The 25,333-nt window shown below is 55.9% G+C and overlaps 1 protein-coding gene and 1 long non-coding RNA gene across 2 annotated transcripts; both read left to right on the forward strand.

The window, feature by feature from the left end:
- The first annotated feature begins 4,001 nt into the window (after positions 1–4,001).
- Positions 4,002–25,312, forward strand: LOC118983939 (uncharacterized). Its single transcript, XR_005065821.1, has 3 exons — positions 4,002–4,014; positions 11,690–11,694; positions 25,079–25,312. It is a non-coding gene; the product is annotated as an uncharacterized LOC118983939 (long non-coding RNA).
- On the forward strand, positions 12,723–25,312 carry DOK4 (docking protein 4). The gene is made up of 9 exons (XM_037041641.1): positions 12,723–12,841; positions 17,892–18,149; positions 21,993–22,100; positions 22,249–22,363; positions 22,640–22,759; positions 22,853–23,042; positions 23,750–23,888; positions 24,074–24,197; positions 24,312–25,312. The coding sequence occupies exons 2-9, from the start codon at positions 18,084–18,086 to the stop codon at positions 24,428–24,430; spliced, it is 981 nt and encodes a 326-aa protein (XP_036897536.1). The 5' UTR covers positions 12,723–12,841; positions 17,892–18,083; the 3' UTR covers positions 24,431–25,312.
- Positions 25,313–25,333: the final 21 nt, after the last annotated feature.

Raw genomic sequence — 25,333 nt, forward strand, 5'->3', positions numbered from 1 at the left:
TCCGGATCTCCCCAGAAAGAGGGCGTGTCCCCCAGAGCTCACACCCCTGCTCTGTGGTGCCACTTAACAGTAGTCCTCACCACAGCCTGGGAGGTGAACAAGGACAGGACGAGGGAGCCCAGGCCGAGAGAGGAAGGGGGCTGGCCAGCAAAGGGCCAGGATCGCGGCTGGGCACCTCCACAGGCCACGTGTTCTGGACTGCAGCCCTCAGCCCAGGCCTGGGCCAGCCCAGAGCATGTGCTCCATACATGTTCTCTCGGAGTGGGGAGGGACGGAAGGAGGGGGAGCCAGCTGATGGTGGAGAGAACCCCTGTCATCAGCCCTCCTCCTCTCAGGTCGTCCCTCAAGGCCCTTCCATCTAGCGCCCATGTGATGGTCTACCTGGAGCAGGTTGGAGGTGGGCACCTCATTACCTAGATGAGTAGAGTGAGCTCCAGTGAGCCAGGTAGCCCAACCCTGGGCACCCAGAAACTGTGTCCTGGGAACCCCCAGTTCCTGTGAAGGGGGCCGCAACCCTTCACTCCTTGGACTTAAGTTATAATAAGAGAGCGACTAGCCACACAGTTGTGGGTTCTCTTGCACCCTCAACCAGGCAAGAGGCTCCACCTCCCTGAGCCTCAGTTTCCACATGTAACACAGGGTACCCTGGGGATTAGAAACGATGACATGTGTCAAGCCCACAGCATGGGGTTCAGCACCCAGCAGTATCGCTTGTCCAATTTTGTCTGATGCTACCTGTCATGTCTGTGCGGGAGACCAGTTGTCCAGGCAGGAAAAGGCCACCCCCACCCTGTCCAGGATCTGACTCTGCCTGCATGGACCACTCCACTCAGTCACACTCGGCTCCCCAGCCTCAGTCTGACACCAGAAACCCCCGCTTGCTCCCTGCCCGGTTGCCCAGAGTGTCTTAATTCCAGCATGGAGTGGGGCTGGGGGTGGGGAGGACCACTGGGAGAGAACAGGCACCTGTGTCTGTTCCTGGACCACCATCCCCTCCCCACCAAGCCACCCCCTTGGCTGACAAACTGGAGGTAGGTGTGTAACAAAATCCCCTGGGAATTTGGCTGGTGAGAGACTACTTAATCAGATAAAGCTTATCTGATTGCCCGGTCCCCGAGGGGTAAACTGAGGAAGCTGCCAAGCAGTGGGGGAGCGGGTAGAGTGAGAGAGTAAAAACGAGATGCCACGCCAGGCAGCCTGCCTGCTCTTTCCTTTGATGACCGTGACAGCCGGTGCAGCGGTCACAGTGAATGAACAGGGGCGAACACCACGGCTGAGACCCTGAGCTGCAGCCAGGAAGCAGATGTGAGCTGGGGCCACCGCCCTGCAGAGCGGATGCTGGCGGCCTCCGTGCCCGAGGCCGCTGGATTGCAGATGTAACACGCCTGTTAACCTCCATCTCTGTCCCTCCACATGGGTTTTTCCAGATGGCTCCTCCTTTCGTCATTACTGCTTTATTCACCTCCCTGGTGCGGACTCACCACTCCCTTGCCAGCCCGTGAGTTCCCTGAAGGCGAGAATTCGGTCCTTGTCGTCACCTTGATGCCCCCAGCACCTATGCCTGCCCCAGATGGGAGCCCACTAAGCATTCGGTGAATGAATGAATGAGTGAGTGAGTGGATGAACAAATGAATGAATGACCTTCCATGGCCCCTCTCAGGTCCCTACTCTGGGCACCCCAAGGCCAGACCCAGAGGCTCAGGTTGGTCCAAGGCAACAAGAGATGAAGTTAGAAACCAGGGCAGGCGAATGGACTGCGCAAAGTTTTTTGAGAGGAAACTCAAAGATGCAGTGCTATTAAAAATTGATATTTCAATGAGATAATCCCTCTCCTAGGCTTTTAATTGATTGTCTAAAAAGCCTTCCTCTGTTGTTAGGTTCCTTTATTCACAGGGACCATTAATTTTTTCATGGACAACCAAACCCAGATAGAGTGGGGGGGGGGCTGCTTCAAAAACAGTAAGTAATGCAGGCGCCAGGGACAAACATTTGGGAGTTGGCCAGGAGAGGTGACATGGCCCCATGTGGAGGTGGCCTTGGCTCCAAGACAGGGAAGAGGGGAAGACCCTGTGTGTCCTGGACAGACACATACCTGCCCCTGCCCCAGCGGACATCCTTTGGGAAGTTTGGGGGAGCAGGGGATGAGGGCTCCACCTGGGGGCTGGGCAACTGCGTGAGGCAGAGCCCTGCCCTGGGAATCGGGGCCTCTGGGTCCCCCTGTCACTTGGGGCCAGTCCCCCACTGCTCCAGGCCTCTGTTCCCCTCTGTCCCTATCAGGGAGGGGCTAGAGGTGGACAAGGAAGTGCAGGTGAGTGGGAGTCAGGACCCCTAGGGTCTGCCACTTTCCCTCTCTGGGCCTCTATTTCCTCATCTGTCCAGTGGGGTGACATGGGGCCATCTCTAGGGGTGACTTTGAGTGCAGAGCCAGGAAGTCTGGGATCCTTCTCCCGGCTCTGCGGTGGCCCTCAAATCTATGCTGCTCCCCTCAAGGTGACCTGAGCCACGTCCTTTCTCCTCCCTCTGTGGTACCTCTGAACCAGCCTCCACGCTCTGGTGCAAGCCCTGTGGTCGCGGAGGTGTTCTGTGTGCACCTGTCTGCCAGGCCTCTGGCTGCGGCTGCTTCCCCGCCGCCCCATCCATCCACTTCATCAGCCCGACAGGCAGCCTCAACGATGCCCCAGAGGGGTCCCCAGCTACAGCAAAAATAGGCCAAGGCTGGACTGCCCGACCCCTGGCCCTTTCAGAACAGTGCTGCCTATGAGCCCGCCTCCCTCACTTTCTGCCGCTGCACGCTCCTGACACCTTTTTTCTGGAAGGGAGAGACTGGCCGAGCAGGGCCGGCTTCTTGGGTGTGGGGCCTGCGCAGTCACCCAGGTACTGCACTTCAAAGCGTTCCATACTTGGTAAAACGCTCTGCGGTGTGGCTGTCTTGAAATTATTAACAATTTTCAAGGGGACCTCACACGGTCACTTTACACCAGGCTCCAGATTAAGCCAGTCTTGCTGTCAAGGGAGAGACCTGCTTCAGGAAATGGGCACAGGGTGGGTCCCCAGGACGGCGCCCTTGCCTTTGGCCATGACAAGTCTCCCCGTCCCGACAGAGGACTGGCCTCCCTACTACATCTTCCCCTCTCCACCTTACCTAGCTGTCCCCAGCTGCGAAGCCCTCCTGGCTCTCATCTCTGAGCTACAGGGGCAGGCCCTCCAGGGGATGAGCAGATGAGTGAAGGATGACTTTTCCAGGCACCTCGGACCTTGGGGAGGGGGCTCAGAGGAAGGCAAGGGGCTCCTCTAATCCGTATGGTTTCCTCAAACAGGTACTGCTCAAAGCATGGAGACCACTGAGCAAACGAGGTACGAATTCATCTAAATGATCTGTGGAACTCACAACAACCTTCAGTCAATGTGGAGTTTTTTCGGGCAACGGATGTGGAAGGTGCCCTGCTTTGACCTTGTGGGCCCTGGGAAGGTTTTCTCCACGCAGGCACCTCCTCTCGGGGCAGAGGGCTAGAAATCCCCTGCGGGGCGCCCTGGCAAGACGCAGCTGCAACAAAGACAGAGCCCTCTTAGGGAAGTCTGCAAGCACACGTAATGTACAAGTGTGGCTGCAACTACTTAGCCACACAAGTGCCCATTGTGGCGTTGTTTACAAAGGCAAAAATAGAGACAGCTAAGTGGCCATCGGTGGGGGCTGGTTAAATAAATGACAGTGCATTTCTCCAGGGAGATGCCGGACAGTCAGCAAAATTGACCTTCTTACCGCGGAGGGGGCGTGAAAACTCAGATTTGAATATCGTGTAAGTGGGGGGCTTGGCTTTCCCCCTATACTTGTGGAAGAATCAAAGCCATAATGTCAGTCTCAGGGTCATTGTCTTTCTCCTTTTTTTATCCCCGACTTTCCGAGCTTCCAGTGGCCAATCACCTAGGAGCCAGGGACACTTGACTTTCTGAGATCTCTCAGATCTGTCCCTGCCAACAGCCCGCACACGACCCAAGCCACACCAGCTCTCTCCTGTGAGAGTGGCCTTCACTTCCTGTCTTGCTCCTCACATGGAGGCCTTCCACCTATTCTCTAGGGGCAGCCAGAAGGATTTTTTTTAATGCTAACTGGATTCTTTACCATTTCCTGTTTAAAACCCTTCATTAGTTCCCCATTACTCTTGAGATAGAGACTCAACCCTTGAACTGGCCTTCCAGCCGCCTCCGCACAGACCTTGCTGAGCACTTTGCTGGCCCTCTTCCCTGTGCGGTCCAGCCACTCCGGCCTCCTCCCACGCTCTGGCTGGATCTCTGCTGCAGGGCCTTGGCACGTGACGCTCCGCCCACGCAGAACGCTCTCCCTCCCCTCCTCACTTGCGTAACTCACTCTTTTGCTTTCACCTTAAGAGTCATTTCCACCCCGGCTGGGTGGTTCGGTTGGTCGCCGTGTATCCCACACACCAAAGGGTTGCAGGTTTGATTCCTGGTCAGGGCACACCCCTAGGTTATGGTTCAGTCCCCACTCAGGTGCATACAGGAAGCAACTGATCGATGTTTCTCTCTCCCATCAATGTTTCTCTCTCTCTCTCTCCCCCCACTCCCCTTCCTCTCTCTCTAAAATCAGTAAACGTGCCTTGGGTGAGGATTTAAAAAAAAACAACCAGTCACAGCCTTGGGAAACCTTCCCAGACCTGACAGGTCTCCCCATATCTCTTCTAGCACCTGGCAGACCCTCTCTGCGCTTCCAACAGTGGTGCCTGCAACTGCCGAGTTCTTGGATCGATGCATGTCACTGTCCCTAGGCCATGGATGCCTCCAGGGCACAGGTTGCTCTTATCAGCCACTGTGTCCCCAGTGCTTAGCTCCCGGCACAATGGCGCTCAGATGTTTGTTGAATGAATCACTAAGTCAGGGAGGGCGAGAAGGCTGGCCCGAGCCCGGGACCTCCCTTCACTGCTGGCTGGCCTGCCCGCCCAGGGAACACTTGCCAGACCTGCTGCAGGCACATCACCCTTGTGCTCTGCCCTGCAGCCCAGAGACAAGCGCCAGAGAGAACCATACACTGGGAGGTGGGACTAGGATGTCCCCTCCTTCCTGAGACCTCCCTGCTGCTGGCCTGCATTGGAAATCTCCCCTTTCTCAGCCTCCTTTGGAGGAAACAGGGGGAGCGAGAGGGCCCCATCTCCTTCCTCCCCACCCGCCTCCTGGTCACTGGTCAGTGCCTTTGATGTGAAGGTTCCGGGAGGCTGTTTTGTGTCACTGTTGGGCTGGGGGAGGGAAGCCCTTCGGGGCTTCATCTTAACTGACAAACTGGCCCAGGCTCAGCACTCCCGTGCAGCAGAGGGGCCCCGGGCTCTCCCGAGCACCAGCTTCTCACCCACAATGTTGAAAAGAACTCACTAACCTGATGGCTGTGGCAGGATTGCCTGGGAGTCTTTACCAGGGATTCTGGGGCCTCTTCCAGCTCTGGCTCTGTCAAGCCTGCACAGATGGAGAGGCGAGGGGCAGTGAGGACCTTGCCGGGGGCCCCCCTGAGGCACTGACATGGACTCAGACCCCTGTCTGTGTCCTAGGTGTCAAGGTGCCAAGAAACAGAGACTCCATGGTCTCCTCTTCACGCACTAGCGTGGCTGCATCATCTTGGACAGACTCTTTTACTTACTGGCCTCAGCTTTTCTCCCTGTGAAATGGGAGAAAATTGTGATTTCTACTCCAGATTGCTGCCGTGAGGTTCCGCAGATTAGAACAGCGTTTCCCCAAGTACGGACTCATGCCCACACCACGGTCGGTAGAACAATGTGGGTCCCGCTCCACAAGACGCTCCTAATCGACACGAGAAAGCAATTCCATACTCAGTCTTCTTTTCACCCTCTGACAGTTGTTACGGAGAGAGTCTCAGACGGGTGGTGGTGTGGGCTTAGCACCCCTCTAACGCTTGCTGAACTCCTTTTTAATCAAAGCCTCAGAGCTTTGCAGGCAAGCAGTACTAGCCAGCACGCATGTCATGCATGCACTTACGTTATTTTCAAGGTATTTTATTTATGCAATTTGTTCTCGAGACAAATAGAAGAATGTGAGGTGATTCTTTAAAGACATGTATCGAGCAAATAATAGCTCAGGAGGTGCTTGAATCTGGCAGAATTCGTGACGTGGCTGGAGTGGTTGGGGTTTGGGAAATACTGCGATAGGACAGGGGTCTGAGGAGGTCTAATGGCAAGTCAGGCAGGACTTTTGCCATCGCTCAGCAGTAATGAGGCCATGCCCGCTATAGAGTCAGTAGAGAACATCCCTGCCCAATAGGAACGGGGCTGCCCCTACGATGTGTCAACAGAGGCTAAATAGGAAACCTGGCCGTCTTTCTCCCCCTGGATGTAGCCAGGTGGTACCCCCCACCTTTTCCCCCACCGCTGCAGCAGTACCAGAGAACACCCGCTCAAATGGAAGTCTTAAAACCAGGTCTAGAGTCTTGCTATATGGAAAGGCCTGGATTTTGAAAAATCACTTATATGAAGAACCCAAAAGACCTCAAACTGAATGAAAAAGAGACAATCGGTGGATCCCAACACTGAGATGCTCGAGATGTTAGGATTCTCTGACAAAGATTTTAAACCGGTCGTGGTTAAAATGCTTCGGTGAGCAATTACAAATGTGCTCAAAGCACATGAAGCACAGAGAGACTTGGCAAACACACGAGAGGTCGGAGGAGGCCCAAATGGAATGTTAGAACCGAAAAACACAATAGCTGAAATTAAAAGCTCAGTGGGTGAGTTCAACCACAGAATAAAGGAGGCAGAGGAAGGAATCAGTGAACTGGAAGCTGGCACAAAGGAAGTTGCCTCATTTGAACAACAGAGAGAAAGTAGACTGGGGAAAAAAGGAACAGAGCTTCAGGGACTTGTGAGACAATAGCAAAAGATCTAACGTTTGTGTCATCAGAACTCCTTTTTCCCCCCGCCAGAACTCCTCTTTTTTAAAAAGATTTCATTTATTTATCTTTAGAGGGGAAGGGAAGGAGAGAGGGAAAGACCAATGTATGGTTGCCTCTCATGTGTCCCCCGCTGGGAACTGGCCTGCAACCCAGGCATGTGCCCAGACTGGGAATCGAACCGTGGTTATTTGGTCTGCAGGCCCGCGCTCAATCCACTGAGCTACACCAGCCAGGTGTATCATCAGAATTCTTGAAGGAGAGGAGAAAGAGGGTAGGGCTAAAAAAGTACTTGATGTAATATCTGGAAACTTCTCAAATTTGGTAAGGGAAGTAAACCTACAGGTTCAAGAAGCTTGAATTCAATCAATTCCAAAGAAGACAACCCAAAAAAGATACACTTCAAAATGTATCATAATTAAAGTTCTGAGAGCTAACGATAAAGAAAGAAATCTTGAAAGCAACCAGAAACACAACACCTTCCATATAGGGGAAAAGCAACTTGAAGGACAGTAGACTTCCTATCAGAAAACACAGAGGCCAGAAGCAAGTGGCAAATGTTTTTAAAGTGCTAACAGCCAAGAACTATCAGCCCTGAATCCTATGCCCAGTGAAAATGACCTTCAGGAGTGAAGGGCCAAACTAGAAACTTTCAGATGAAGGAAAATTAAGAAAATTTATACCTACCCTAAAAAAGTGACTAAAAGAAATTCTGCAAAGGAAACTGTCAAAGAAGGAACCCTTAGAAGGGATGAAGGAACATTAGAAGGAATGAAAGAACATGGGAAGCAAAAATATGGTTAAATAGCATAGGTGCCCAGGCTGGTGTGGCTCGGGGGGTTGAGTGCCAGCCTGCAAACTGAGAGGTCACCAGTTTTATTTGAGTCAGGTCGCATGCCTGGGTTGCGGGCCAGGTCCCTGGTTAGGGGCGTGTAAGAGGCATCCTATCGGTGTCTCCCACACAGTGGTGTTTTCCTCCCTCTCTTTGTCCCTCCCTTTCCTTCTCTCTAAAAAATGGATAAATAAAATCTTTTTTAAAATACCATAAGCTTTTCTTCTCCTCTTAAATTTTCTAAATTATGCTTGATGGTTAAAGCAAGAATTATTATTATATTAAAATTATTATATTAAACCAAAAATTATTATACTCTCTGATGTGGTTCTAAATTTATATAGAGCAAATCTTAAAGACAGTTATAAGTTTGGGAGCATAAAGAGACCTAAAAGGAAGTAAGATTTCTCTACTTCACTTAAGCTGGCAAAATTATCATGTCAATAGACTGTGAGAATTTATAAAGACACTGGTAATACCTAGTGCAACCACAAAAAACCTATACAAAAAGATTCACTCCAAAACATAATAGGTCATCAAATAGAACTCCAAGAAATATTTAGGTAACTCACAAGAAGGCAGGAAAAAGAAAACGCAGAAATGAAAAATGGAGAACAAACAGAAAACAAAAACTAAAAGGGAGATTGAAGTTCTGACATGTCAAAAATGATATTAAATGCAAATGGTCTAAATAGATTAATAAAACGATATTAGCAGACTAGGTCAAAAGTGACATTAAAAAAACTACACACTATCTCTAAGAGACTCACTTCAGATATAATCAAAGTTTGAAAATCAAAGAATGGAAAAAGACACATCATGCAAGCACCAATCTAGCACTAAAGAAAAGCAGGAGTGACTAGACTTTAGAGATAAGAAAATTACAGAGACAAAAAGGGAACTATAATAATGGAAAGGCCAGTCTACCAAGAAGACACAGTAATCCTGAATGTGAATGCACCAAACACCGTAACTACAATATGTGTGAAACAAAAACTGGTAGAGCTGAAGGAGAAAGGGACAAATTTACAATAATGGTTGAAAACATCAACTTCTCTCTCTGAACTATTGATGGAAGTAGATGACTTATGAGAAAATAAGGAAGAACTCAACAACACCATCAGTTAATAGGGTCTAATTGATATTTGTAGAACGTTCACTCAAAAATTGAATGCTTTCCCACTATGATCAAGAACAAGGCAAGTATACTAGCTCTCACTACTCTTTTTGAACATACTGCTGAAAGTTCTAGCCAGTGCAATAAGGCAAGAAAAGGAAATGAAAGATATGAATAGGGAAGGAGGAAATCAAACTGTCCCCATGCACAGATGACATGATTATTGGTGAAGAAAACCTCAAGGAGTCTACTTGCAAATTCACAAACTCTTAGAACTAATAAGTGGATTCAGCAAGGTTGCAAAGTACAAAGTAAACACACAAGAACATTTATTTCTACACACTAGCAATGAACACATGCATAGTAAAATTTAAAAATATAATAGCATTTAAAATTGCCAAAGTTAATTAAATAAAATCTTAGGTGTAAATCTAACAAAATATGTGTAAGATTTGCATGAACCTCCATATTGCTAATGAAAGAAACCGAAGATCCCAATAAATGGAGACATACTGTGTGTTCTTGGATGGAAAGACTCAGCACAGTGAAAATGTTGATTCTCCCCAAACTGATAAACAAGCCTAATGTAATTTCCACCAGAATCCCATGAAACTTTTCTATAGGTATAGATAAGGGATCAGTTGGCCTGATTTCACAACTTACACAGCTACAGAAATCAAGACTGTGTACTTTTAGCAGAGGGGCAGACACATAAATCCATGGAACAGAACAGAGAACCCAAAATAAACCCAACTGATTTTGGACAAAGCTGCCAAAACATTTCAGTGGAAGAAAGGGAGACTTTTCAACCAACGGTGCCAGAATAATTGCATATCCAGAGACAAAACAAAACATTATAACCTAAGCCTCCCACCTCATACTTCTTACAAAGTTGATCTCAAAATGGATCACAGACTTGAAAAGGCAAAATATAAAACTATAGGACTTTTAGGATAAAACATAGGAAAATATCTTCAGGATCAAGGGCTAGGCAAAGAATTCCTGCACGTGGTACCGAAGACACAGCCCACAGAAGGAAAAATGGATGATCTGGACTTCAGGGACGTGAAAATCTTGTGTTTTGTAGCAGACCTTGTTAGGTGGTTGAAAAGACAAGCTATGGACTGGGAGAAAATATTCATAAACCATGTATCCAAAAAAAGGAATAATATCTAGAATATATCTTTAAACTATTTTCAAAACTCAAGAGTAAAAAAAGCAAATAATCAAACTGGGACAGGGGCAAAGACATGAACAAGTTTCCCTGAAGAAGATATAAAGACGGCAAATTAGCATCCGAAAAGGTGTTCAGCCCCATCAGCCATCAGGGATGTGCCAATCACAACCACTAAGAGAGAGCACTACACACTTATCGGGACGGCTAAGAAAAAGCAGTGATGGTAACAGATGCTGGTGAGGATGCAGAGAACCTGGATCACTCGTACATTGCCAGCCGATGGGAACAATGGTCCAGCCACTCTGGAAACCAGTTCAGCAGTTTGTTAACTAAACATGCAATTGCCAGGGACTATGCTCCCAGGCACTTACCCCAGAACAAGCAAGACTTAGGTTCACATAAAATCCTATACATGGGTGTTTATAGCAGCATTACTCACAATGACCCCAAACTGCAAACAACCCAGGTGTCCTTGGAGGGCTGTGCAAATAAACACACTGTGGTACATCCATCCCAGGGAATACTACTCGGCAAGGAAAAGAACAAACTGTTGATGCACGTGACAACTTGGATGAATCCCCAAAGAATTATGAGGAGTATAAAAAAGCCAATCTCTAAAGATGACACACTGATGATTGCAATTTTATCACATTCTGGAAAATGTTACCAATGACCAAATAGTTATAAATGGCCAAAGTATAGCAATGGAGAGCAGATTAGTGGTTGCCACGGGTAACGGAAGGGTGAGAAAAGGAGGGAAGTGACCATGGATATAAATGGCCAACGGCAGGCAGCTTTGTGGTGGTGGAAACGTTCAATATCGTGACCGTTTCAATGTCAGCGTCTGGGGCTCTGATAGCCTACTGTGGTTTTCCAGGGTACACTGGATCTCTCTGCATTATACCTTATAACTGCCGGGGAATCTACAATACAAATATCCCAAAAAGTTTAATTTAAAAATATTTAGGTGGATTGAGCACGGGCCTGTGAACCAGACGATTGCGGTTTGATTCTCAGTCAGGGCACATGCTTGGGTTGCAGGCCAGTTTCCGGCAGGGGCCAGTTCCCTGCAGGGGATGCACGAGAAGCAACCATATATTGATGTTTCTTTCCTCTCTCCTTCCCTTCCCCTCTAAAAAGATAAATAAATAAAATATTTTTTAAAAAAACCAACACCACATTTTAAAAAAAATATTTAGGTGGCTATAGTACAGACTGAGAGTGGATTGAGCAATAATATGAAAATGAGAGAATGAAGAAGTTTGGGAAACACATCTAGAAAAGATGACTTTTTATTGAGAACGTTTTTGTTTTTGTTTTGCCAAAACTCCTCCAGAGCTTTCTGGTGGCGAAAATAATTTGCATTGATGAATCGACTGCTAGGGGTTTTATGGGCTGTGGTTTGAAGCAAAGCAGGTGGGGTCAAGTTTGGAAGAGGCATGGGAGGTCAGGAGGTCTCGAGACCCAGGCCAGCTTGGCCTGCAGGGGCTAGGATGGGTGTGGGGCTGGTTTCTCAGGCCCTGGGCAGGAAATCCCCAGCAGTCCCTGGGGCTCCCTTTGTGGTCAGAGCGACCATCCTGGGACCATCCAGAAAATTTTCAGGGGAAGAGAAGCATCCACCCCAGAATAAACTCCCTAAGCCCACCAGGCAAGGCCCAGACCCCGTGACTGGGTGGCACAGGGCTGGACTCCCTGGATGAGGGCTGAGATTCTCCGTCCCTTGCTCCATCAGGCCCGTCCCCTGAGCAGCCTGGGCCACGGTTGTGTTCTCTATGTTTGGTCTAAAACAGTGGGGGGTGGGTGTCAGAAACACCTGGGGGCTTTTAAACACAAATCTCCAGTGCTCCTCCCAGAGTCCGATTTCAGAGGTCTGGGCTGGGGCAGGGCAGGGAGTTTGCCTTTCTAACAAATATCAAGGTGAAGGTGACGCCCCGGCCCAGGAGGGCACTGTGAGAGCCACCGGTCTGAGAAGGTGTGTGTGGGGGGAAACCAGAGGGGGAGGCCGCCTCCTCCCTGCCTGGCACAGCAGAGGAGGCCTGTGCAGTGTGATACCCTGGGACAGTGACCCAGCACCTGCAGTGGCCTCAGGGGCAGTGAGGTAAGTGTGTGTGCTGGGGATGGCGGAGGAGAATGGGGTTTGGACTTGAGGGCAAAGTCTCAAGGGGACAGAGAACAGATTCTGAGGGTGGGGAGGCTGGGGAAGGGAAAGAGAGGCTGGCAGACTTCTGGGGAGCCGATGGATGGAGGAGCACATGTGCTACCTAGCATGTGTGTGGGTGTGGTGGGGGGCAGTTTGGGGGATCCCTAAGGAGGTCACTAAGGGTTCTAGGGGAAGGGCAGGAGTGGGTGGGTGTGATTCCTGCAGAAGATGGGAGTTGAGATTGGGGGCTAGGAGCCGATGTGGGGTTCAGTTTTCAAGGGCTGAGAAGAGATGTAAAATTGGGGTTTGGGGCTCAGGTAGGGCGGTCGGGCTGAGTGGGGTACAGTGGGTAATCTGAAGGGGTCGAGGAGGCGCACCAGGTGAGGCTGGTGGCGTGCGGGTCCCGCAGCTCGGAGGAATACGGCAGGGGCCGGGCGCCAGGTGGTGGCAGGGCGGGGCGGGGCGGGGTGAGGGGGGCGGGACAGGGGAGTGCACCCCAGTCCCCGCTGGAGCTGGAGCCCGGCGGCCGCACCTCCCTGGCGGTCCCCACCCGGAGCCCGGCGCCGCCGCCACTCCGCCGCCACTGCCACCGCCAGCCTCGCAGTGACGCGTGTAGGAGTCTGGCCCGCCTCCCGCCTTGCAAAAGACCCCGGCCGGGCCTTGGCTCCCAGGTAACTAGGGGGCATGAGATGGGAAAGGGGACTGTAGGCCGAGCCCGGGAGACCTAGGGTAACTCCAGCCTGAGAACTCTCCAAGCCCGGGGCCCTTTCTACTCGGGGTCAGGGGGGCTGAGGGGGGAGGGGGCGGCGGGGGGCGGGACCTGCTCCCCAAAGCCAGCCCAGGCCCTAGAACCTAGAACCCCCGAGCTCTCCGACCACAGAGGGGCCCGAGTCGCAGCCCCACCTCAGCGCTACCCCACATATATCCATCCAAGAAAGCCCAGGGCCCTGTGCTCCCTGCTCCTGGGCCTGCCGTCACCGAGGGGCACAACCCATCCCACGCCGTCCCCACTTTCCTGCTCTCTCAGTACTACCAAATCCCAAGAGACTGTTTTCTCTACCCCGCCTGCCCCTACTGCCCACCCTCATCTGCAAATGGTCCCCACCCTGTAACTTAAACTGCTGCCCTTGAACCTTTCTCCCCCAGTCCTGGTCCGTCCAGCTTCTCCCCAGGGTGCCCCGCTTCCAGTTCAATGCTTTCCGCCCCTGCAAAGGGACAGGAGAGGAGTCTGGGCATCTGGGCGATGTGAACGGAGCAGAACCTCTGTGCAGCCCGCCTGTCCCAAGCAGCCGCTGCCAGGCCACTTGCAGGGAGGGTTTGGGCTGTAAGGGTCCGACTGTCAGGCAGCGAGGGGCCAGCAGGGTGACGGCGGCAGCCATCCCAGGCTGGACTTGTTTGGCGAGGATTCTTTTCTCGCTCCTTTCAGAGGGACGTGAGCTGTGCCCCCTCCTGGCCGGGTGCTTGGGTCTCTGTGCCTGGAAGCTGGCTACTTCTAGCCCTTCCCTCTGGGGCAGGGCAGTGGGGCTGGACATGGCCTCACCCAACAACCCTGGGGGAGGCGGCAGAAGGGGTTGGGGGGAGGAGTGGGGAAAGCCGCTCAGCACGCCTGGACACAGCGTCGGCACTGTCCCCCCTCCCCCCCCACCCCGCCCCTCGCCCCGGCAGCTCTGAACCAAACTGCAGGCCTGGGGCCCTGTGGGTCCTGCAGGAATAACAGTATTGGCTATGGAGGGGCACTGGGAACGCCCAGGGTCCCGAGAGTGGGGCCCACCCTGCTCACACACCTCTGGAAATTGCACCTCTGGGAGCTGAGCCTAGTCCGGCCAGGTGGCAGTGAGTGGGCGAAAGGTTGTGGACAAATCCTGGAGAGAATTATGCTTTCGGTCCCCAAACAGCGAGCTCCCGCCCTCTATGAGGCGCCATTCTGGGTCCCCAGATGGCGCGGTTACCTAGACAGACAAGGCCTAGCACCCAGGAGCCTACCTTCTAGGGCGTTCTAGGAGACTGAGCCCCTGCGTAGCTAATGGACTGATGAAGGGACAAATCCTCTAGTGACGTGTGTGGCGAGGACCATGAGACCGGAGCTTGTCATTCAGGCTGATGGCGGGGCTCCTTTGGCCAGGGTGGTCAGGGAAAGCCTCTGAAGAGGTGACCTTTGCGATGAGACCCGAGTGAAGTGGCAGAAAGACCCTTGGGGCCATCTGAGGGAACCGTGCTGTAGGCAGGGAACAGCGGCAGCAGTGCTGCGTGGGAAGGAGTTAGGCCCCTGGAGAAAGAAGAAAAGCCAGCGAGCCAGCGTGGCCGTGGCCAGGTGCACTGAGCAGGTGGGTGGGGAGTGGAGCGAGCAGAGTGGCCGTGGCATGGAGACACAGCACCGCTTTCCTGACTTAAGGGCCCAGAAGGCAGGAGCTGTTCAGCTGCCCCTCATTCCAGTTTCTCTCTGCCCAGTTGCGGGGATTTGCACAGGTGGGGGTGGGGACCGCTCCTGGACCCCGTAATAGTCACACTGGGGGAGAGAAGGCCAGACCACAGGTGGAGGGCAATGTCCTCAGTGCCAGGGAGAATCCTGCCCATGGGATCTTCTCTGTGGGGCGGAGATAGTGAGACAACAGGGAGCCAGGTGTCCAGGTAGGGATGTCCCTGAAGCCCTGATCAGATCTGATCTGTCAGGGGGCGGGGAGGCTCCGCCAGGCAGGCAGCTGCTTCTGCTCAGCCATTGGCTGCCCGCAGCAGCGAGTAGCGTTTGTTCTGGAGCCAAAGCCTCCAGGCAGAATCCAGGTGCAGGGAGGGAGCGCTTAATGCGGCTGCCCCGTAGGGCAGGTGGGCAGGAGGGCCCTTCCCCTCCCCGCAGCTGGGCACCAGGGAGTCCCTCTGCCCCCGCCCTGGGGATGGGGGTCGGGGGAAGAGGAGCAGCAGTTCAGTCCTGCTCTGTCTGTGAAGGAGCCCATGATGGCCTGGCCTGGGACTGGCTCTGTCTCTGGTTGAGGGCCTCAGCGACGGGGGTGCCAGGCTGGGAGAAAAAATGGGAGGCCCTCATTTCCCCCTGCAGGGTGGAAGGGGCTGCTGGTCACCCTGCTTGGCTTCTCTGGGTGCTCAGAGCTGAGCTCACAGACCCGAGACCTCAGGTCCTCTTGAATTGAGTGGGGCTGTCATTCCTGCTGCAGGCTGGTGGGAGGCAGAGCTGGTGGTGGTTCAGGAGCCAAGGGGAACATGGCCTGGGCCATGATGGTAGGGTCAGGGCTGACTCAGCCCGGTTCCTGGCCCGCTGAGCCCTGCTATTCCCCTCTGTGCCCACTGGGCCTGCGAGGCTCAGCCTGGGGCCACCTCTCTAGCTTAGCACAAGGGCAGGCCTTCCGGGGGCTGGGCTGGTTCCAGGCCCCCCCCCCCCCCCCCAACTGCAGCCCCACCTGATCCCACTGCCTGTCAAGTTTGTGGTTCCATTGTTGGCCCATCCCCTTTCCCCCCTGCCTCCCTGGTCCCCTTTACTGCACCATTTGGGGTTGCAAGCAGGGTCTTGCTCTTGCAGACCTCACTAAGAGTTGCTAGGAGCTGCGTATGGGACGCAGGGCCAGAGTGAGCTGGCAGGCCCTCAGCTGGCCAGGGAAGTTTGCTTTTCTGCTGGTGTATTTGTGTGGGGCTAATTCTAGGGTCTGGGCTCTGGGATGGGGGTGGACCTATCGACAGACACAGCAGGGGTGCTCCTGAGAGCTGGGTCCCTGGGGGGGTGCCACTGGGAAGGGAGCTGGTGGAACCAGGAAGGGAGGCCCGCTGGGTTGTGGTGGTCTGGTTTTTTTTTTTTGTTTGTTTGTTTTTTACTAATGGGGAAACCGAGGCATGGGGATATTAAGTGGCTTACCCAAACTACCTGGCCAGCTGAATTGACACTCCTGGCTGCTCCCCAATCAGGTCCACCCTTGAATGGACCCAGGGTCCTGGGGTCCTCTCACAGGTGTGTCCTGAGAGGGGCCTTCTTGCTGTGGCCCCAAAGTCAGCGGCCAGCCTGCTACCGTCTTAAGGGGAAATTTGTGGAGCTGGGCCTTGCTTCCGGGGCAAGGCAGCCCCTGGGGCAGGTGGTGGAGACAGCTGGGAGAATTACCCCATCTCTGGCTGCCAGAGCCCAGGGTGGCAGGGCTGCTGGGGGCCAGTGCGAGGGAGGGGACCCCAAACTGGACTTTGTAGGAGGAAGGCAGGCAACTTGAGTGTCCCATGGGGTGGGGGCCTGGATCCCAGGGGGCTGGGATTGAGGGGGTAAAGGGGCAGGGAGGCTGTCAGGGCATCAGTTGGGTAGGGGGTGTGCCCCTCTTTGCTCCCCTTGTTTGCGTGTGCCCGCTGGGCTAGTCCCATCTGTTTCCTTGTTGGGGACTCAACAGACAGGCCTCCATGAGACTGATGAGTGCCAAGCTGCTGGCAGACCCAGCAGCGCACCTGCCCCAGGCTTTGCTCCGGCAGCGCCGATGCCCAGCTGACCCCAGAAATGCCGCTCATTCCCCCCCAGCAATCCTGGGGATACGGGGCCGGGGGGCGGGTGCCTGCCGCTGGCACAGCCTTGTCCTGAGCCTAAACCGAGGAAAGGGCTTAGGTGGGGGCAAGCAGCCAGAGGTGTCCGTGGGACATTCCGCCCCCAGGCCTGCGTCCATCCCCTGCTCAGGAACTTCTCGTTTGTCCCTGGCTGTCCGTGTGTCACCTGTGTGACCATGCTGCTGAGCCTTTCTGGGCAGCCTTAATTTTTCATCTGTAATATGGGTGTTGAACTGGGTCATCACTGAGACCCCAACCCCCTTGCTCCCAAATCTGCGTCTTTATTATCTGCTGATTCATGATCTGACTCTGGGTGGACCTTGTTGGCACTCGCATTTCCCGCCCCACGTGAACTTCCCCTTGGCATCCCTCCTGCCCATCTGGCTGTGCCCTCGGTCCCAGGCCCAGGTGACTGCTAGTTCTCCCTGTAATCAAGTCTTGCCGCCCTCAGGACGTGGGGGCACTGCATGGCCTGGCCCAGCGCCACCCTAGCGCCAGGGCCAGGGCGAGGCATCTGCTGCTACAGGGGCCACCTCCAGCCGGCCGCACACTCCTCAGTCTTATCTGGGGGCCCGCCCCGCTGGACTCTGCCCTCCCACCCAAGAAGCAACACCCAGAGGAACTGCTAAAGAGCTCCAGGAGCCTGGAGCAGGGCCTCAGTGGGCTGGAGGTGATACTTTCAGCTTCCTGCCTGGGGCTGGAGAGAACTGGCATAGGATGGGGTGGGTAGCAGGACTGGGGGCTGGGGGTGGGGCGGCATCTGCCGAGACTGACAAAGCGAACTGTTCCTAACCTCTGTGCCATCTCCTGGGGACCCCTCCGTCTCTGGGAGGCTTCTGCGGGGCTCCTGCTCATAGAGGGAACAAAGTGTCCTAAGTCTGCCCCGAAGTAGAAACAGGAGATCAGGCCCGACACCTCTTCCTCCGACTTGGTGCCAGCGCCCATCCTCCCAGTAAGGGGTTAACGGCCAGCTCCAGCCGTGAGGGAGGGGACTGGGCTGGACCATTTTCCTCCCGGCTGCCTCCACCTCGTTTTTCCTAAATGGTTCTGTCGTCCAGGGGTGGGGAGAGAAGGGAAGGAAGAAGGGCGGGAGGAGGGGGAGGAGGGGAGGGAGGAGTGTGGGAAGAGGAAGGAAAAAAGAGCGAGACAGCCAGGGAAGAGAAAGATGTCACTGTCTAATCTCCCTGTCATTTTTATTTCCAGCAGGCGCCGGGCGAAGGAGCTGCTAGAACAATGCTGAGGCGGGCGAGGTGAGCAGCGCCGGCTCAGCCTCTGCGAGGAAGCCCCACAGGAGGATCTCGAACAGGTGATCTGAGGAGCCCGACACGGAGGCCACCTGGGTATCCCTCTCCTCGCCTCGGCCAGGCCCTGAGCCCAAGAGAAGGTGGGGAAACCATGGCGACCAATTTCAACGACATCGTCAAGCAAGGCTATGTGAGGATGAAGAGCAGGAAGCTTGGGGTGAGCCACTCTCCCGGGGCCCTGCCGAGGCCCGGGCACCGAGGACTCGGTCTGGAACCTGACAGGTTGGGCTGCACGGCTGGCAGGCCGGCATCGTGCACTTGTGGTTGCCAGGCCCCTGGCCGGCAGGCTGCCTGGCATGTGCCTGGGCCTGGCCCTGCCTGCGGCAGCCCCCACCCCAGCAGGACTGGCTGGCATTCCAGCGGCTGGGCCAGTGGTGGCAGCCCAGGCTCCTTGGCTATTGTTGAACTTGTCACCAGGGCACTGACAGGGGCCTGGAGCGCCTAGCGGAGACCCCTTCTCATGGCCCCTCTGCTCCTCTTGTTCTGCCTCCCCAGGTCTCCCCTCCCCTCTCCTGGCCTCTTTGAAGTGCCTTCTCGACCCCCGCTTCCCATTGCTTTCTGTGTACAGGTATTTATTTCTCTTTGGTTGGTGCTTTCGCGGTTAAAGAAGTGTTTGAAAAGGAGACTGGCTGGTTGTGGGGGTGCGTGGGGGTGTGAGGGGTGCAGCGGCCGATGGTCTGTGGTTTATGAATGAGAACTTGGGGCCCGGCTCCGAGTTGCTCCCCCTGTGCTCCGTGCTGGGCCTGGAGCTGGGGCTTGAAGATGGAGCCCCAGACACACCTGGGTGTGCACCCTCTTCTGCCCCCTGCTGGTGAAGACCCCCCCCACAAGGCATACGTGGGGACCTCAGGGACCAACTTAATGATCTTGGTAGAATTGTCCAAGAGCTAGGGCAGTTCCGGTCTCTCTGCCCACCCTCCCCACCTCCACTGAGGGGCCTGGAGGCTGTCCCCTCCCAGCAGGAAGGAAAGAAACCCTGGTGACTGAGGTGGCCCAAGTCTAGTGTTTTACCCCGTCCCTGGTCCTTCCCTTTGTCCCTCCCCCGTGGCCCTGATGGGTTTCGGGTGGGATCAGACTGCTCAAGGCTTGCTGGCTGTGCCTGAGCGGGGTGGGGGAGGAGCAGGGCTCCATACCAGCTCCCCGGCCTGGGTGCCGCCTGTGTGCAGGACGGAACAGTGTTACCTTGGAGAGGGGTCCCCCCTCCTACCTGAGGGCCCCGTGGGGGTGGGCATGTTTGCAGCCTCATCTGAATTTGGATCTGTGTCCCATCCTGGGCCCCAGCCCAGAAGACTGGGCTCCAGTGGCCTTTGGCTGCTCTGCTTTTACCCCGAGGGAGCACAGACAGGCTGAGCTGCGGTGGGGGGCCAAGTGGGGGGGCCCAGCTCCTTGTGTGGCTCCTCATTCCTATGGGCTCTGACCTGGAAGGTCCCCAGGGGCCAGCTGGGCTGAGGCCCTGCCCAGGACAAAGCTTATCTGGAAGGCAAGCCACCTGGGGCAGCCAGTGGGCCTAGTCTGAGGCCTGTCCTGGCAGATGGGGGACCTCCAAGGTGGGCACAGCCAGGGGAAGGGGCGTGGGAAGCCCGGCACATGGCCAGGCCTAGTCTGAGGCCCCGCGCCCCGCCTCAGGGAATTCAGCTTCCCCAGTCAGACCTGATTCCAGGGTCTGCGATCACCCCCAGGACAGCCATTACGTCTCACCCACTGAGCGGAGGGGGAGGGGCTGAAGGGATCAGGAGCCCACCCCCAACCTGCCAGGGCCTTCCTCCCGGGCAGAGCTGTGGCCAGTTTCCAAAGGAGTGATTAAAGAAAGACCTGTGAGAAGTGGGGAAGGAGGGCCCTCCAGCACAGGGGCTCCCTGGGGCTCTGCGAGTGTGTGTGTATCCCTGTAACCAGGCAACCCCGGTGCTGAGGCCCCCCCAGGCCTTTCGCCCCTGACGCAGCAGCGTGGAGCCCAACCTGGCAGGGCATATCTGGGTCACGCATCCATCCGTCCATTCATTCACAGCCTGTCATATGGTCATTCAGAGCTCTGTTAACGAGGCTCCCAGGATGTGAGTGAGGATTCTGAGAATAAAATTACTGGGTTGCCCTAAAGGAGCTCCTGGCTGAGAGCTGAGGCCTGCTGCCGTTTAGGTAGATAGGCCAGGGGCTGAGCCAGGACCATGGGATGCAGGCTGTCCAGGCCCCCTACACGCTGGGACTCTGCCTGCCAAGGACCTGTGCCTGCATAGCAGAACAGGGTTGACGGTGGGGCGGGGCTATGGCCCAGAAGCCCCCTCGCCTCCTCGGCCTTGGGCCACTCCTTGGTGTCCCCACTGTTTGCCAGTGTGAGGAGTCCCAGAGACTTCTGGGGGATAGGGGTCTGTGGGCCCTGGAGTGCCCACCAAGAGGGGCAGCGCATGCTAGCCAGACTTGGGGCTGGGTGAGAGCCTGAGGTGGGGGTGGGGGGCGTGGAAGGAAGAGTCTGCAGCCTGGCCAGGCAGCCAGGGCCACCCCTCAAGTGGTCTGACCCACCAGTTTGCCCCTGGAGCCCTAGGGGATGATCTGCTCCCTCCCCAGCACTTTGACCCTGGGGAGGAGTCCAGGGAGCTGTAGCGGATTTGGGTGGTGGTGGGCACAGGGTCACTGGCAGTGGCTGGATGAGGACGGAATCTGGCCAGGGAAGGCACTGTGCTCTGGGGTGACCCCAGGTTCTTGGTTCCGGTTTCCCAAATGGAACAGGCAACTCACCCCAGCCCCCTGCACCCCAAGGTGGTTGGAGAATGATAGGAGGGTGAGGGAAGCGCCTGGAGTCAGGAGCAGGGGTTGCCCACATGGAGCCCCGGTGGCTCTGAGACCCAGGCTGCGGTGCTGCGCAGGCCGGGAGCGGAGAAGGGTCCAACCTGTGTCCTCAGGACGCTCCCTCTGGGCCGCTGGTGCTTCTGGAGCCCTGGGCGGGACTCTGTGAGCAGGGGGCTCTGAGGTTTGGCTCTAGACCTAGACAGCCTGTTTGGGAGACGGACTCAACCGTTCATTAGCTGTTACTTCACTTTTTGGTGCCTCAGTTTCCTTATCTATAAAGTGGACGGGACAGAACTGACCTCAAGTGACCCCGAGATTAACTGTGTGGAGCGCTGATACCAAAAAGGACAAATAAGGGGCACCTGGTCAGTGTTGGCTACTTACGTCACAGTTGAGCGATGTGGGGGTTAGGGGCGCTGGGCCCCCTTTCCCTTACTGTAGAACGTCTTTGGACTCCTCAGTCGTCCCTCGGTGTCTGCAGGAGGTTGGTTCCATGGCCCCGGAGATACTAAAATCCACGGGTGCTCAAGTCCCTTCTGTAAAATGGCATAAGAACAATGCAGACAGCAGACCCTCCACATCCACAGATGCCCAACCACAGATTTAAAAAAATCCCTCAGAGCCCTGGCCAGGGGGCCCACAGTTGGAGCATCATCCTCATATACCGAGAGGTGGCCGGTTTGATTCCCTGGCAGGGCACATGCCTGGGTTGCGGGTTCAGTTCTGATCCATGTTTCTCTCTCACGTTGATGTTTCTCTCCCTCTCCCTCCCTCCCTTCCTCTCTTTCTGAATTCAATAAGCATGTCCTTGGGTGAGGATGGGGGAAAACCCTGTGAAACCTGGGATACAGAAGGTGGGCTGTATATTTATTGGAAAAAAACCCAACCCAACCATGTATTGTATAAGTGGACCCCGTGTTTCAAACCTGTGTGGTTCAAGGGCCAACTGTACACTCAGAGCTGAGCTCGCTGTACATGGAGCTCACCCTCTGTGAAGCAGCCTGCCAGAGCCAGCCAAGAAGTGACAGTCTGAGGAGGGGAACTCCCCCAGGGGTTGTCATGCTGCAGTCAGCTGTCGCCAGGTTTTCCCCTGGGCTGGGGCCTCCCTCAAGACTGTGTGGTGCTGCCCCCTGCGGTAGGCAGGGGTAATTGCAGGGCCCTGTTGGGTGGCTAGCAAGCAGGCCAGGGAACCCTGATCCCCTGCGCTCTTGCCCCACAGATCTACCGCCGGTGCTGGCTGGTGTTCCGAAAATCCTCCAGCAAGGGGCCCCAGCGGCTGGAGAAGTACCCGGATGAGAAGTCAGTGTGCCTCCGAGGCTGCCCCAAGGTTAGGGGGCCCGGGCCCTAGCTCCCCTAACCTGTAAGCAGGGAGGAGTCCTGGGGTCCAAGAGCACCCGCTGGGGGGTGGCAAACTGTGGGAGGGTGCTGAGGGAGGTGCTGCCACCTGGCTGAGTCCTTTGTGGATGCCGTCCCAGGTGACTGAGATCAGCAATGTGAAGTGTGTCACGCGGCTCCCCAAGGAGACCAAGAGGCAGGCGGTGGCCATCATATTCACCGATGACTCAGCCCGTACCTTCACCTGCGACTCAGGTGAGGCCCAGGGGCTGCAGGCCTCCATCCAGCGCCCCTGGGCCAGCCGTGGTTTGGCGGTCCAGTGCGGGGAGGCAGAGCAGGGCAGGCCTGGCTGGTAGGATGGTTGGGGGTGCCTCTGACCACGCAGGCTGCCAGGATCAGGCGGGGCCGACAGGCAGGATTCGCTGGCCCTGCCCTCCCTGCCTCGTGCGGTGGGGCAGCTCGGGCTGAGCAGACGCGGTGGGCTGCTGGAGGCCCTGAGCTGGTGGTGTGACGAGGTGCTGTTTCCTCCAGAGCTGGAGGCGGAGGAGTGGTACAAGACCCTGTCTGTGGAGTGTCTGGGCTCCAGGCTCAACGACATCAGTCTGGGAGAGCCGGACCTCCTGGCCCCGGGGGTGCAGTGCGAGCAGACAGGTGAGGCCTGGTGCTGGGAGAGGGCGGGGAGCGGGGGCGAAGGCCTCCCTACAGGAAGCTCCAGGCTGGCTCCTCTGTCCTTACCCCCTGCAGATCGCTTTAACGTCTTCCTGTTACCCTGCCCCAACCTGGACGTGTATGGCGAGTGCAAGCTGCAGATCACCCACGAGAACATCTACCTCTGGGACATGCACAACCCCCGCGTGAAGCTCGTCTCGTGGCCTCTCTGCTCACTGCGCCGCTACGGCCGGGACGCCACACGCTTCACCTTCGAAGCTGGCCGGTAAGACCCTCCTGCCCACCGCCCCTGTCCCAACATGGCCATGACAATGGCTGCCACTCACCTGCCTCAGACACTGTGCTGAGCGCTTAAGGCATCCATCAGCGTAGCAACCCAAAAGGGAACATAGCGTTCCCACTTTACAGATGAACACATGGAGGCTGCGGGCAGGCAGGTCAAGGAGGCGGCTTACGGAAACCGGAGTGCTTGGCCTCACATCAGATGCAGGCCCTGGCCCGGACTGACTCTGGGGCTGTGGGCCAGAGTCTCGGTTACCTCATCTGTCACAGAGGAGATGAGAAAAGCACCTACCTCACGGGGCCGTGAGGAGGGCTGGGTACCTGCAGCGCGAACTCAGGAGCCAGCTTGCCTAGACCTGAGTTCTCTGTGATCCTCCCTGTGACCTTGGTGAAGTGACTTACACCTTCTGTATGCCTGTTTCCTCATTGTCACATGGTTTGGGAAACCCCGACTAATGAGGAAACTAAGTGCAGGGACTGAAGAGGTGGTAGAGAAAACTGAATGGGCTGATTCCTGTGGATCGTCATCTGGCCCACGGAAAAGGCTGCCAGTCGGTTCACGCTGTGTGTGGTCAGCCCCCAGGCGGCAGCCCAGCCTGTTTCCCGAAGGGCCCGGTGTACAGGGGAGTCCCATCAGGTGCTTGCATGTGCGGGGTGGAGTCCCCACCACCTTGCTACTTGTGTCCCCAGGATGTGTGATGCTGGCGAAGGGCTCTACACCTTCCAGACGCAGGAAGGGGAACAGATTTACCAGAGGGTCCACAGTGCCACCCTGGCCATTGCCGAGCAGCACAAGCGGGTCCTACTAGAAATGGAGAAGAACGTGAGGGTGAGGCTGTGGGCACCCTGGTCTGGGTGCAGGGGAGGCTGGTGGGCAGGCAGCGTGCCTGGAGCGCACCAGGTTGTCTCCACCTAGTGTGCACAGGTGGGGGCTGCAGGCAGGGTCTTGGGCTGGGCTGCTGGGGTAGGTCACACCCCCAGGGCTGATAGGAGGGACCCTCCTCTGGCCCACAGCTGCTGAACAAGGGCACGGAACATTACTCCTACCCCTGCACGCCCACCACCATGCTGCCCCGCAGTGCCTACTGGCACCACATCACAGGCTCCCAGAACATCACCGAGGCTTCCAGCTACACCGGTGAGTCCCTGCCGTGCCTGTAGCCACCTGCTGTGCTGCCGTGGGAGATGGGGCCTTCCGGGCAGGGGTCTCTCCCCCTGGACTGGAGTCCTGAGCCTGCCTGTGTGTCCACAGGTGAGGCATGTGGGGCAGCCCAGGCCAGCTCAGAAACGGACCTCCTCAACCGATTCATCCTGCTAAAGCCAAAGCCCAGCCAGGGGGATGGCAGTGAGGCCAAGACGCCAGCCCAGTGACAGGAGGGCTAGCGAGCATGGACGACGACTGGGGCTGCCCAGCTGCAGGGGCGACCGCAGTGTGCTGAGGGTGGCCTCAGGGGCTGCTGGCCAAGAGCCTGGAGAAAGGGAGCCTGCTGTCCCTCCCTTGCCCCGGTGGGTGAGGCCGGACCAAGGCCACGGGCTGGCCACACCACCTGAGCATGTGTGAGGCTGGAGCTACCACAGGACTATATACTGTTCATGATTTTAATATATATGGCTTATGACATATTCTATATTAATGAGATTCCCCCTGTCCCTCCCTGCCACCCCACAGTTTTTAATCCCATGACCAGGCCGCAGTCAAGGCTGGTTTTGAATGTCCTTAGTGGCACAGCCCTCCTGCTGCCAGGACTCGTGTGAGCTGCCCAGGCCAGAGGGAGGCAGTAGGAACTCTGGGCCAGCTTTGCCCGGGCCACCCAAGGGCTAAGGTGGCAGGCAGCTTCTTAGGTCCTCTGGGGCTAGAGTGGCCCAGGGAGGGTCCAAACCTACACTGTGCCACTTGGTGACATCTGGTTGACACCTCAGGTGAGTCTGGTTTGAAAATGTCTGCCCAGGCTCCTTCCTGTTTTGGAGGCCGAGAAGCCTGCCCTGTGGGGGCAAATGCCATGACCTTAGCCAGGGGAGGGGGCCAGGCCCCAGGCCAGCCTAGGAGGGAAGGCTGCAGCAGGCCTGCTGTGGGGAGCCCTCCTGCTGCCCCCCACCACTGACCTGGGACGGGCAGTGCCCCAGCACAGGTGCCCCTCTCTGCATCTGGCCACCTCTGGCCAGAAAGCACTCAGAAACCAGCCCTTCCCCGCCCCCCCTCCCCACATGGTGCTGAGGCTCTCCGCTGAAATGCAATTAAAGCAATTGATTTTCTAGTGCTGGTATTTATTGACT

Source organism: Sturnira hondurensis, unplaced genomic scaffold (assembly GCF_014824575.4).
Source record: "Sturnira hondurensis isolate 20B ecotype Veracruz unplaced genomic scaffold, ASM1482457v3 Scaffold0003090, whole genome shotgun sequence".
Classification (NCBI taxonomy): Eukaryota; Metazoa; Chordata; class Mammalia; order Chiroptera; family Phyllostomidae; genus Sturnira; species Sturnira hondurensis.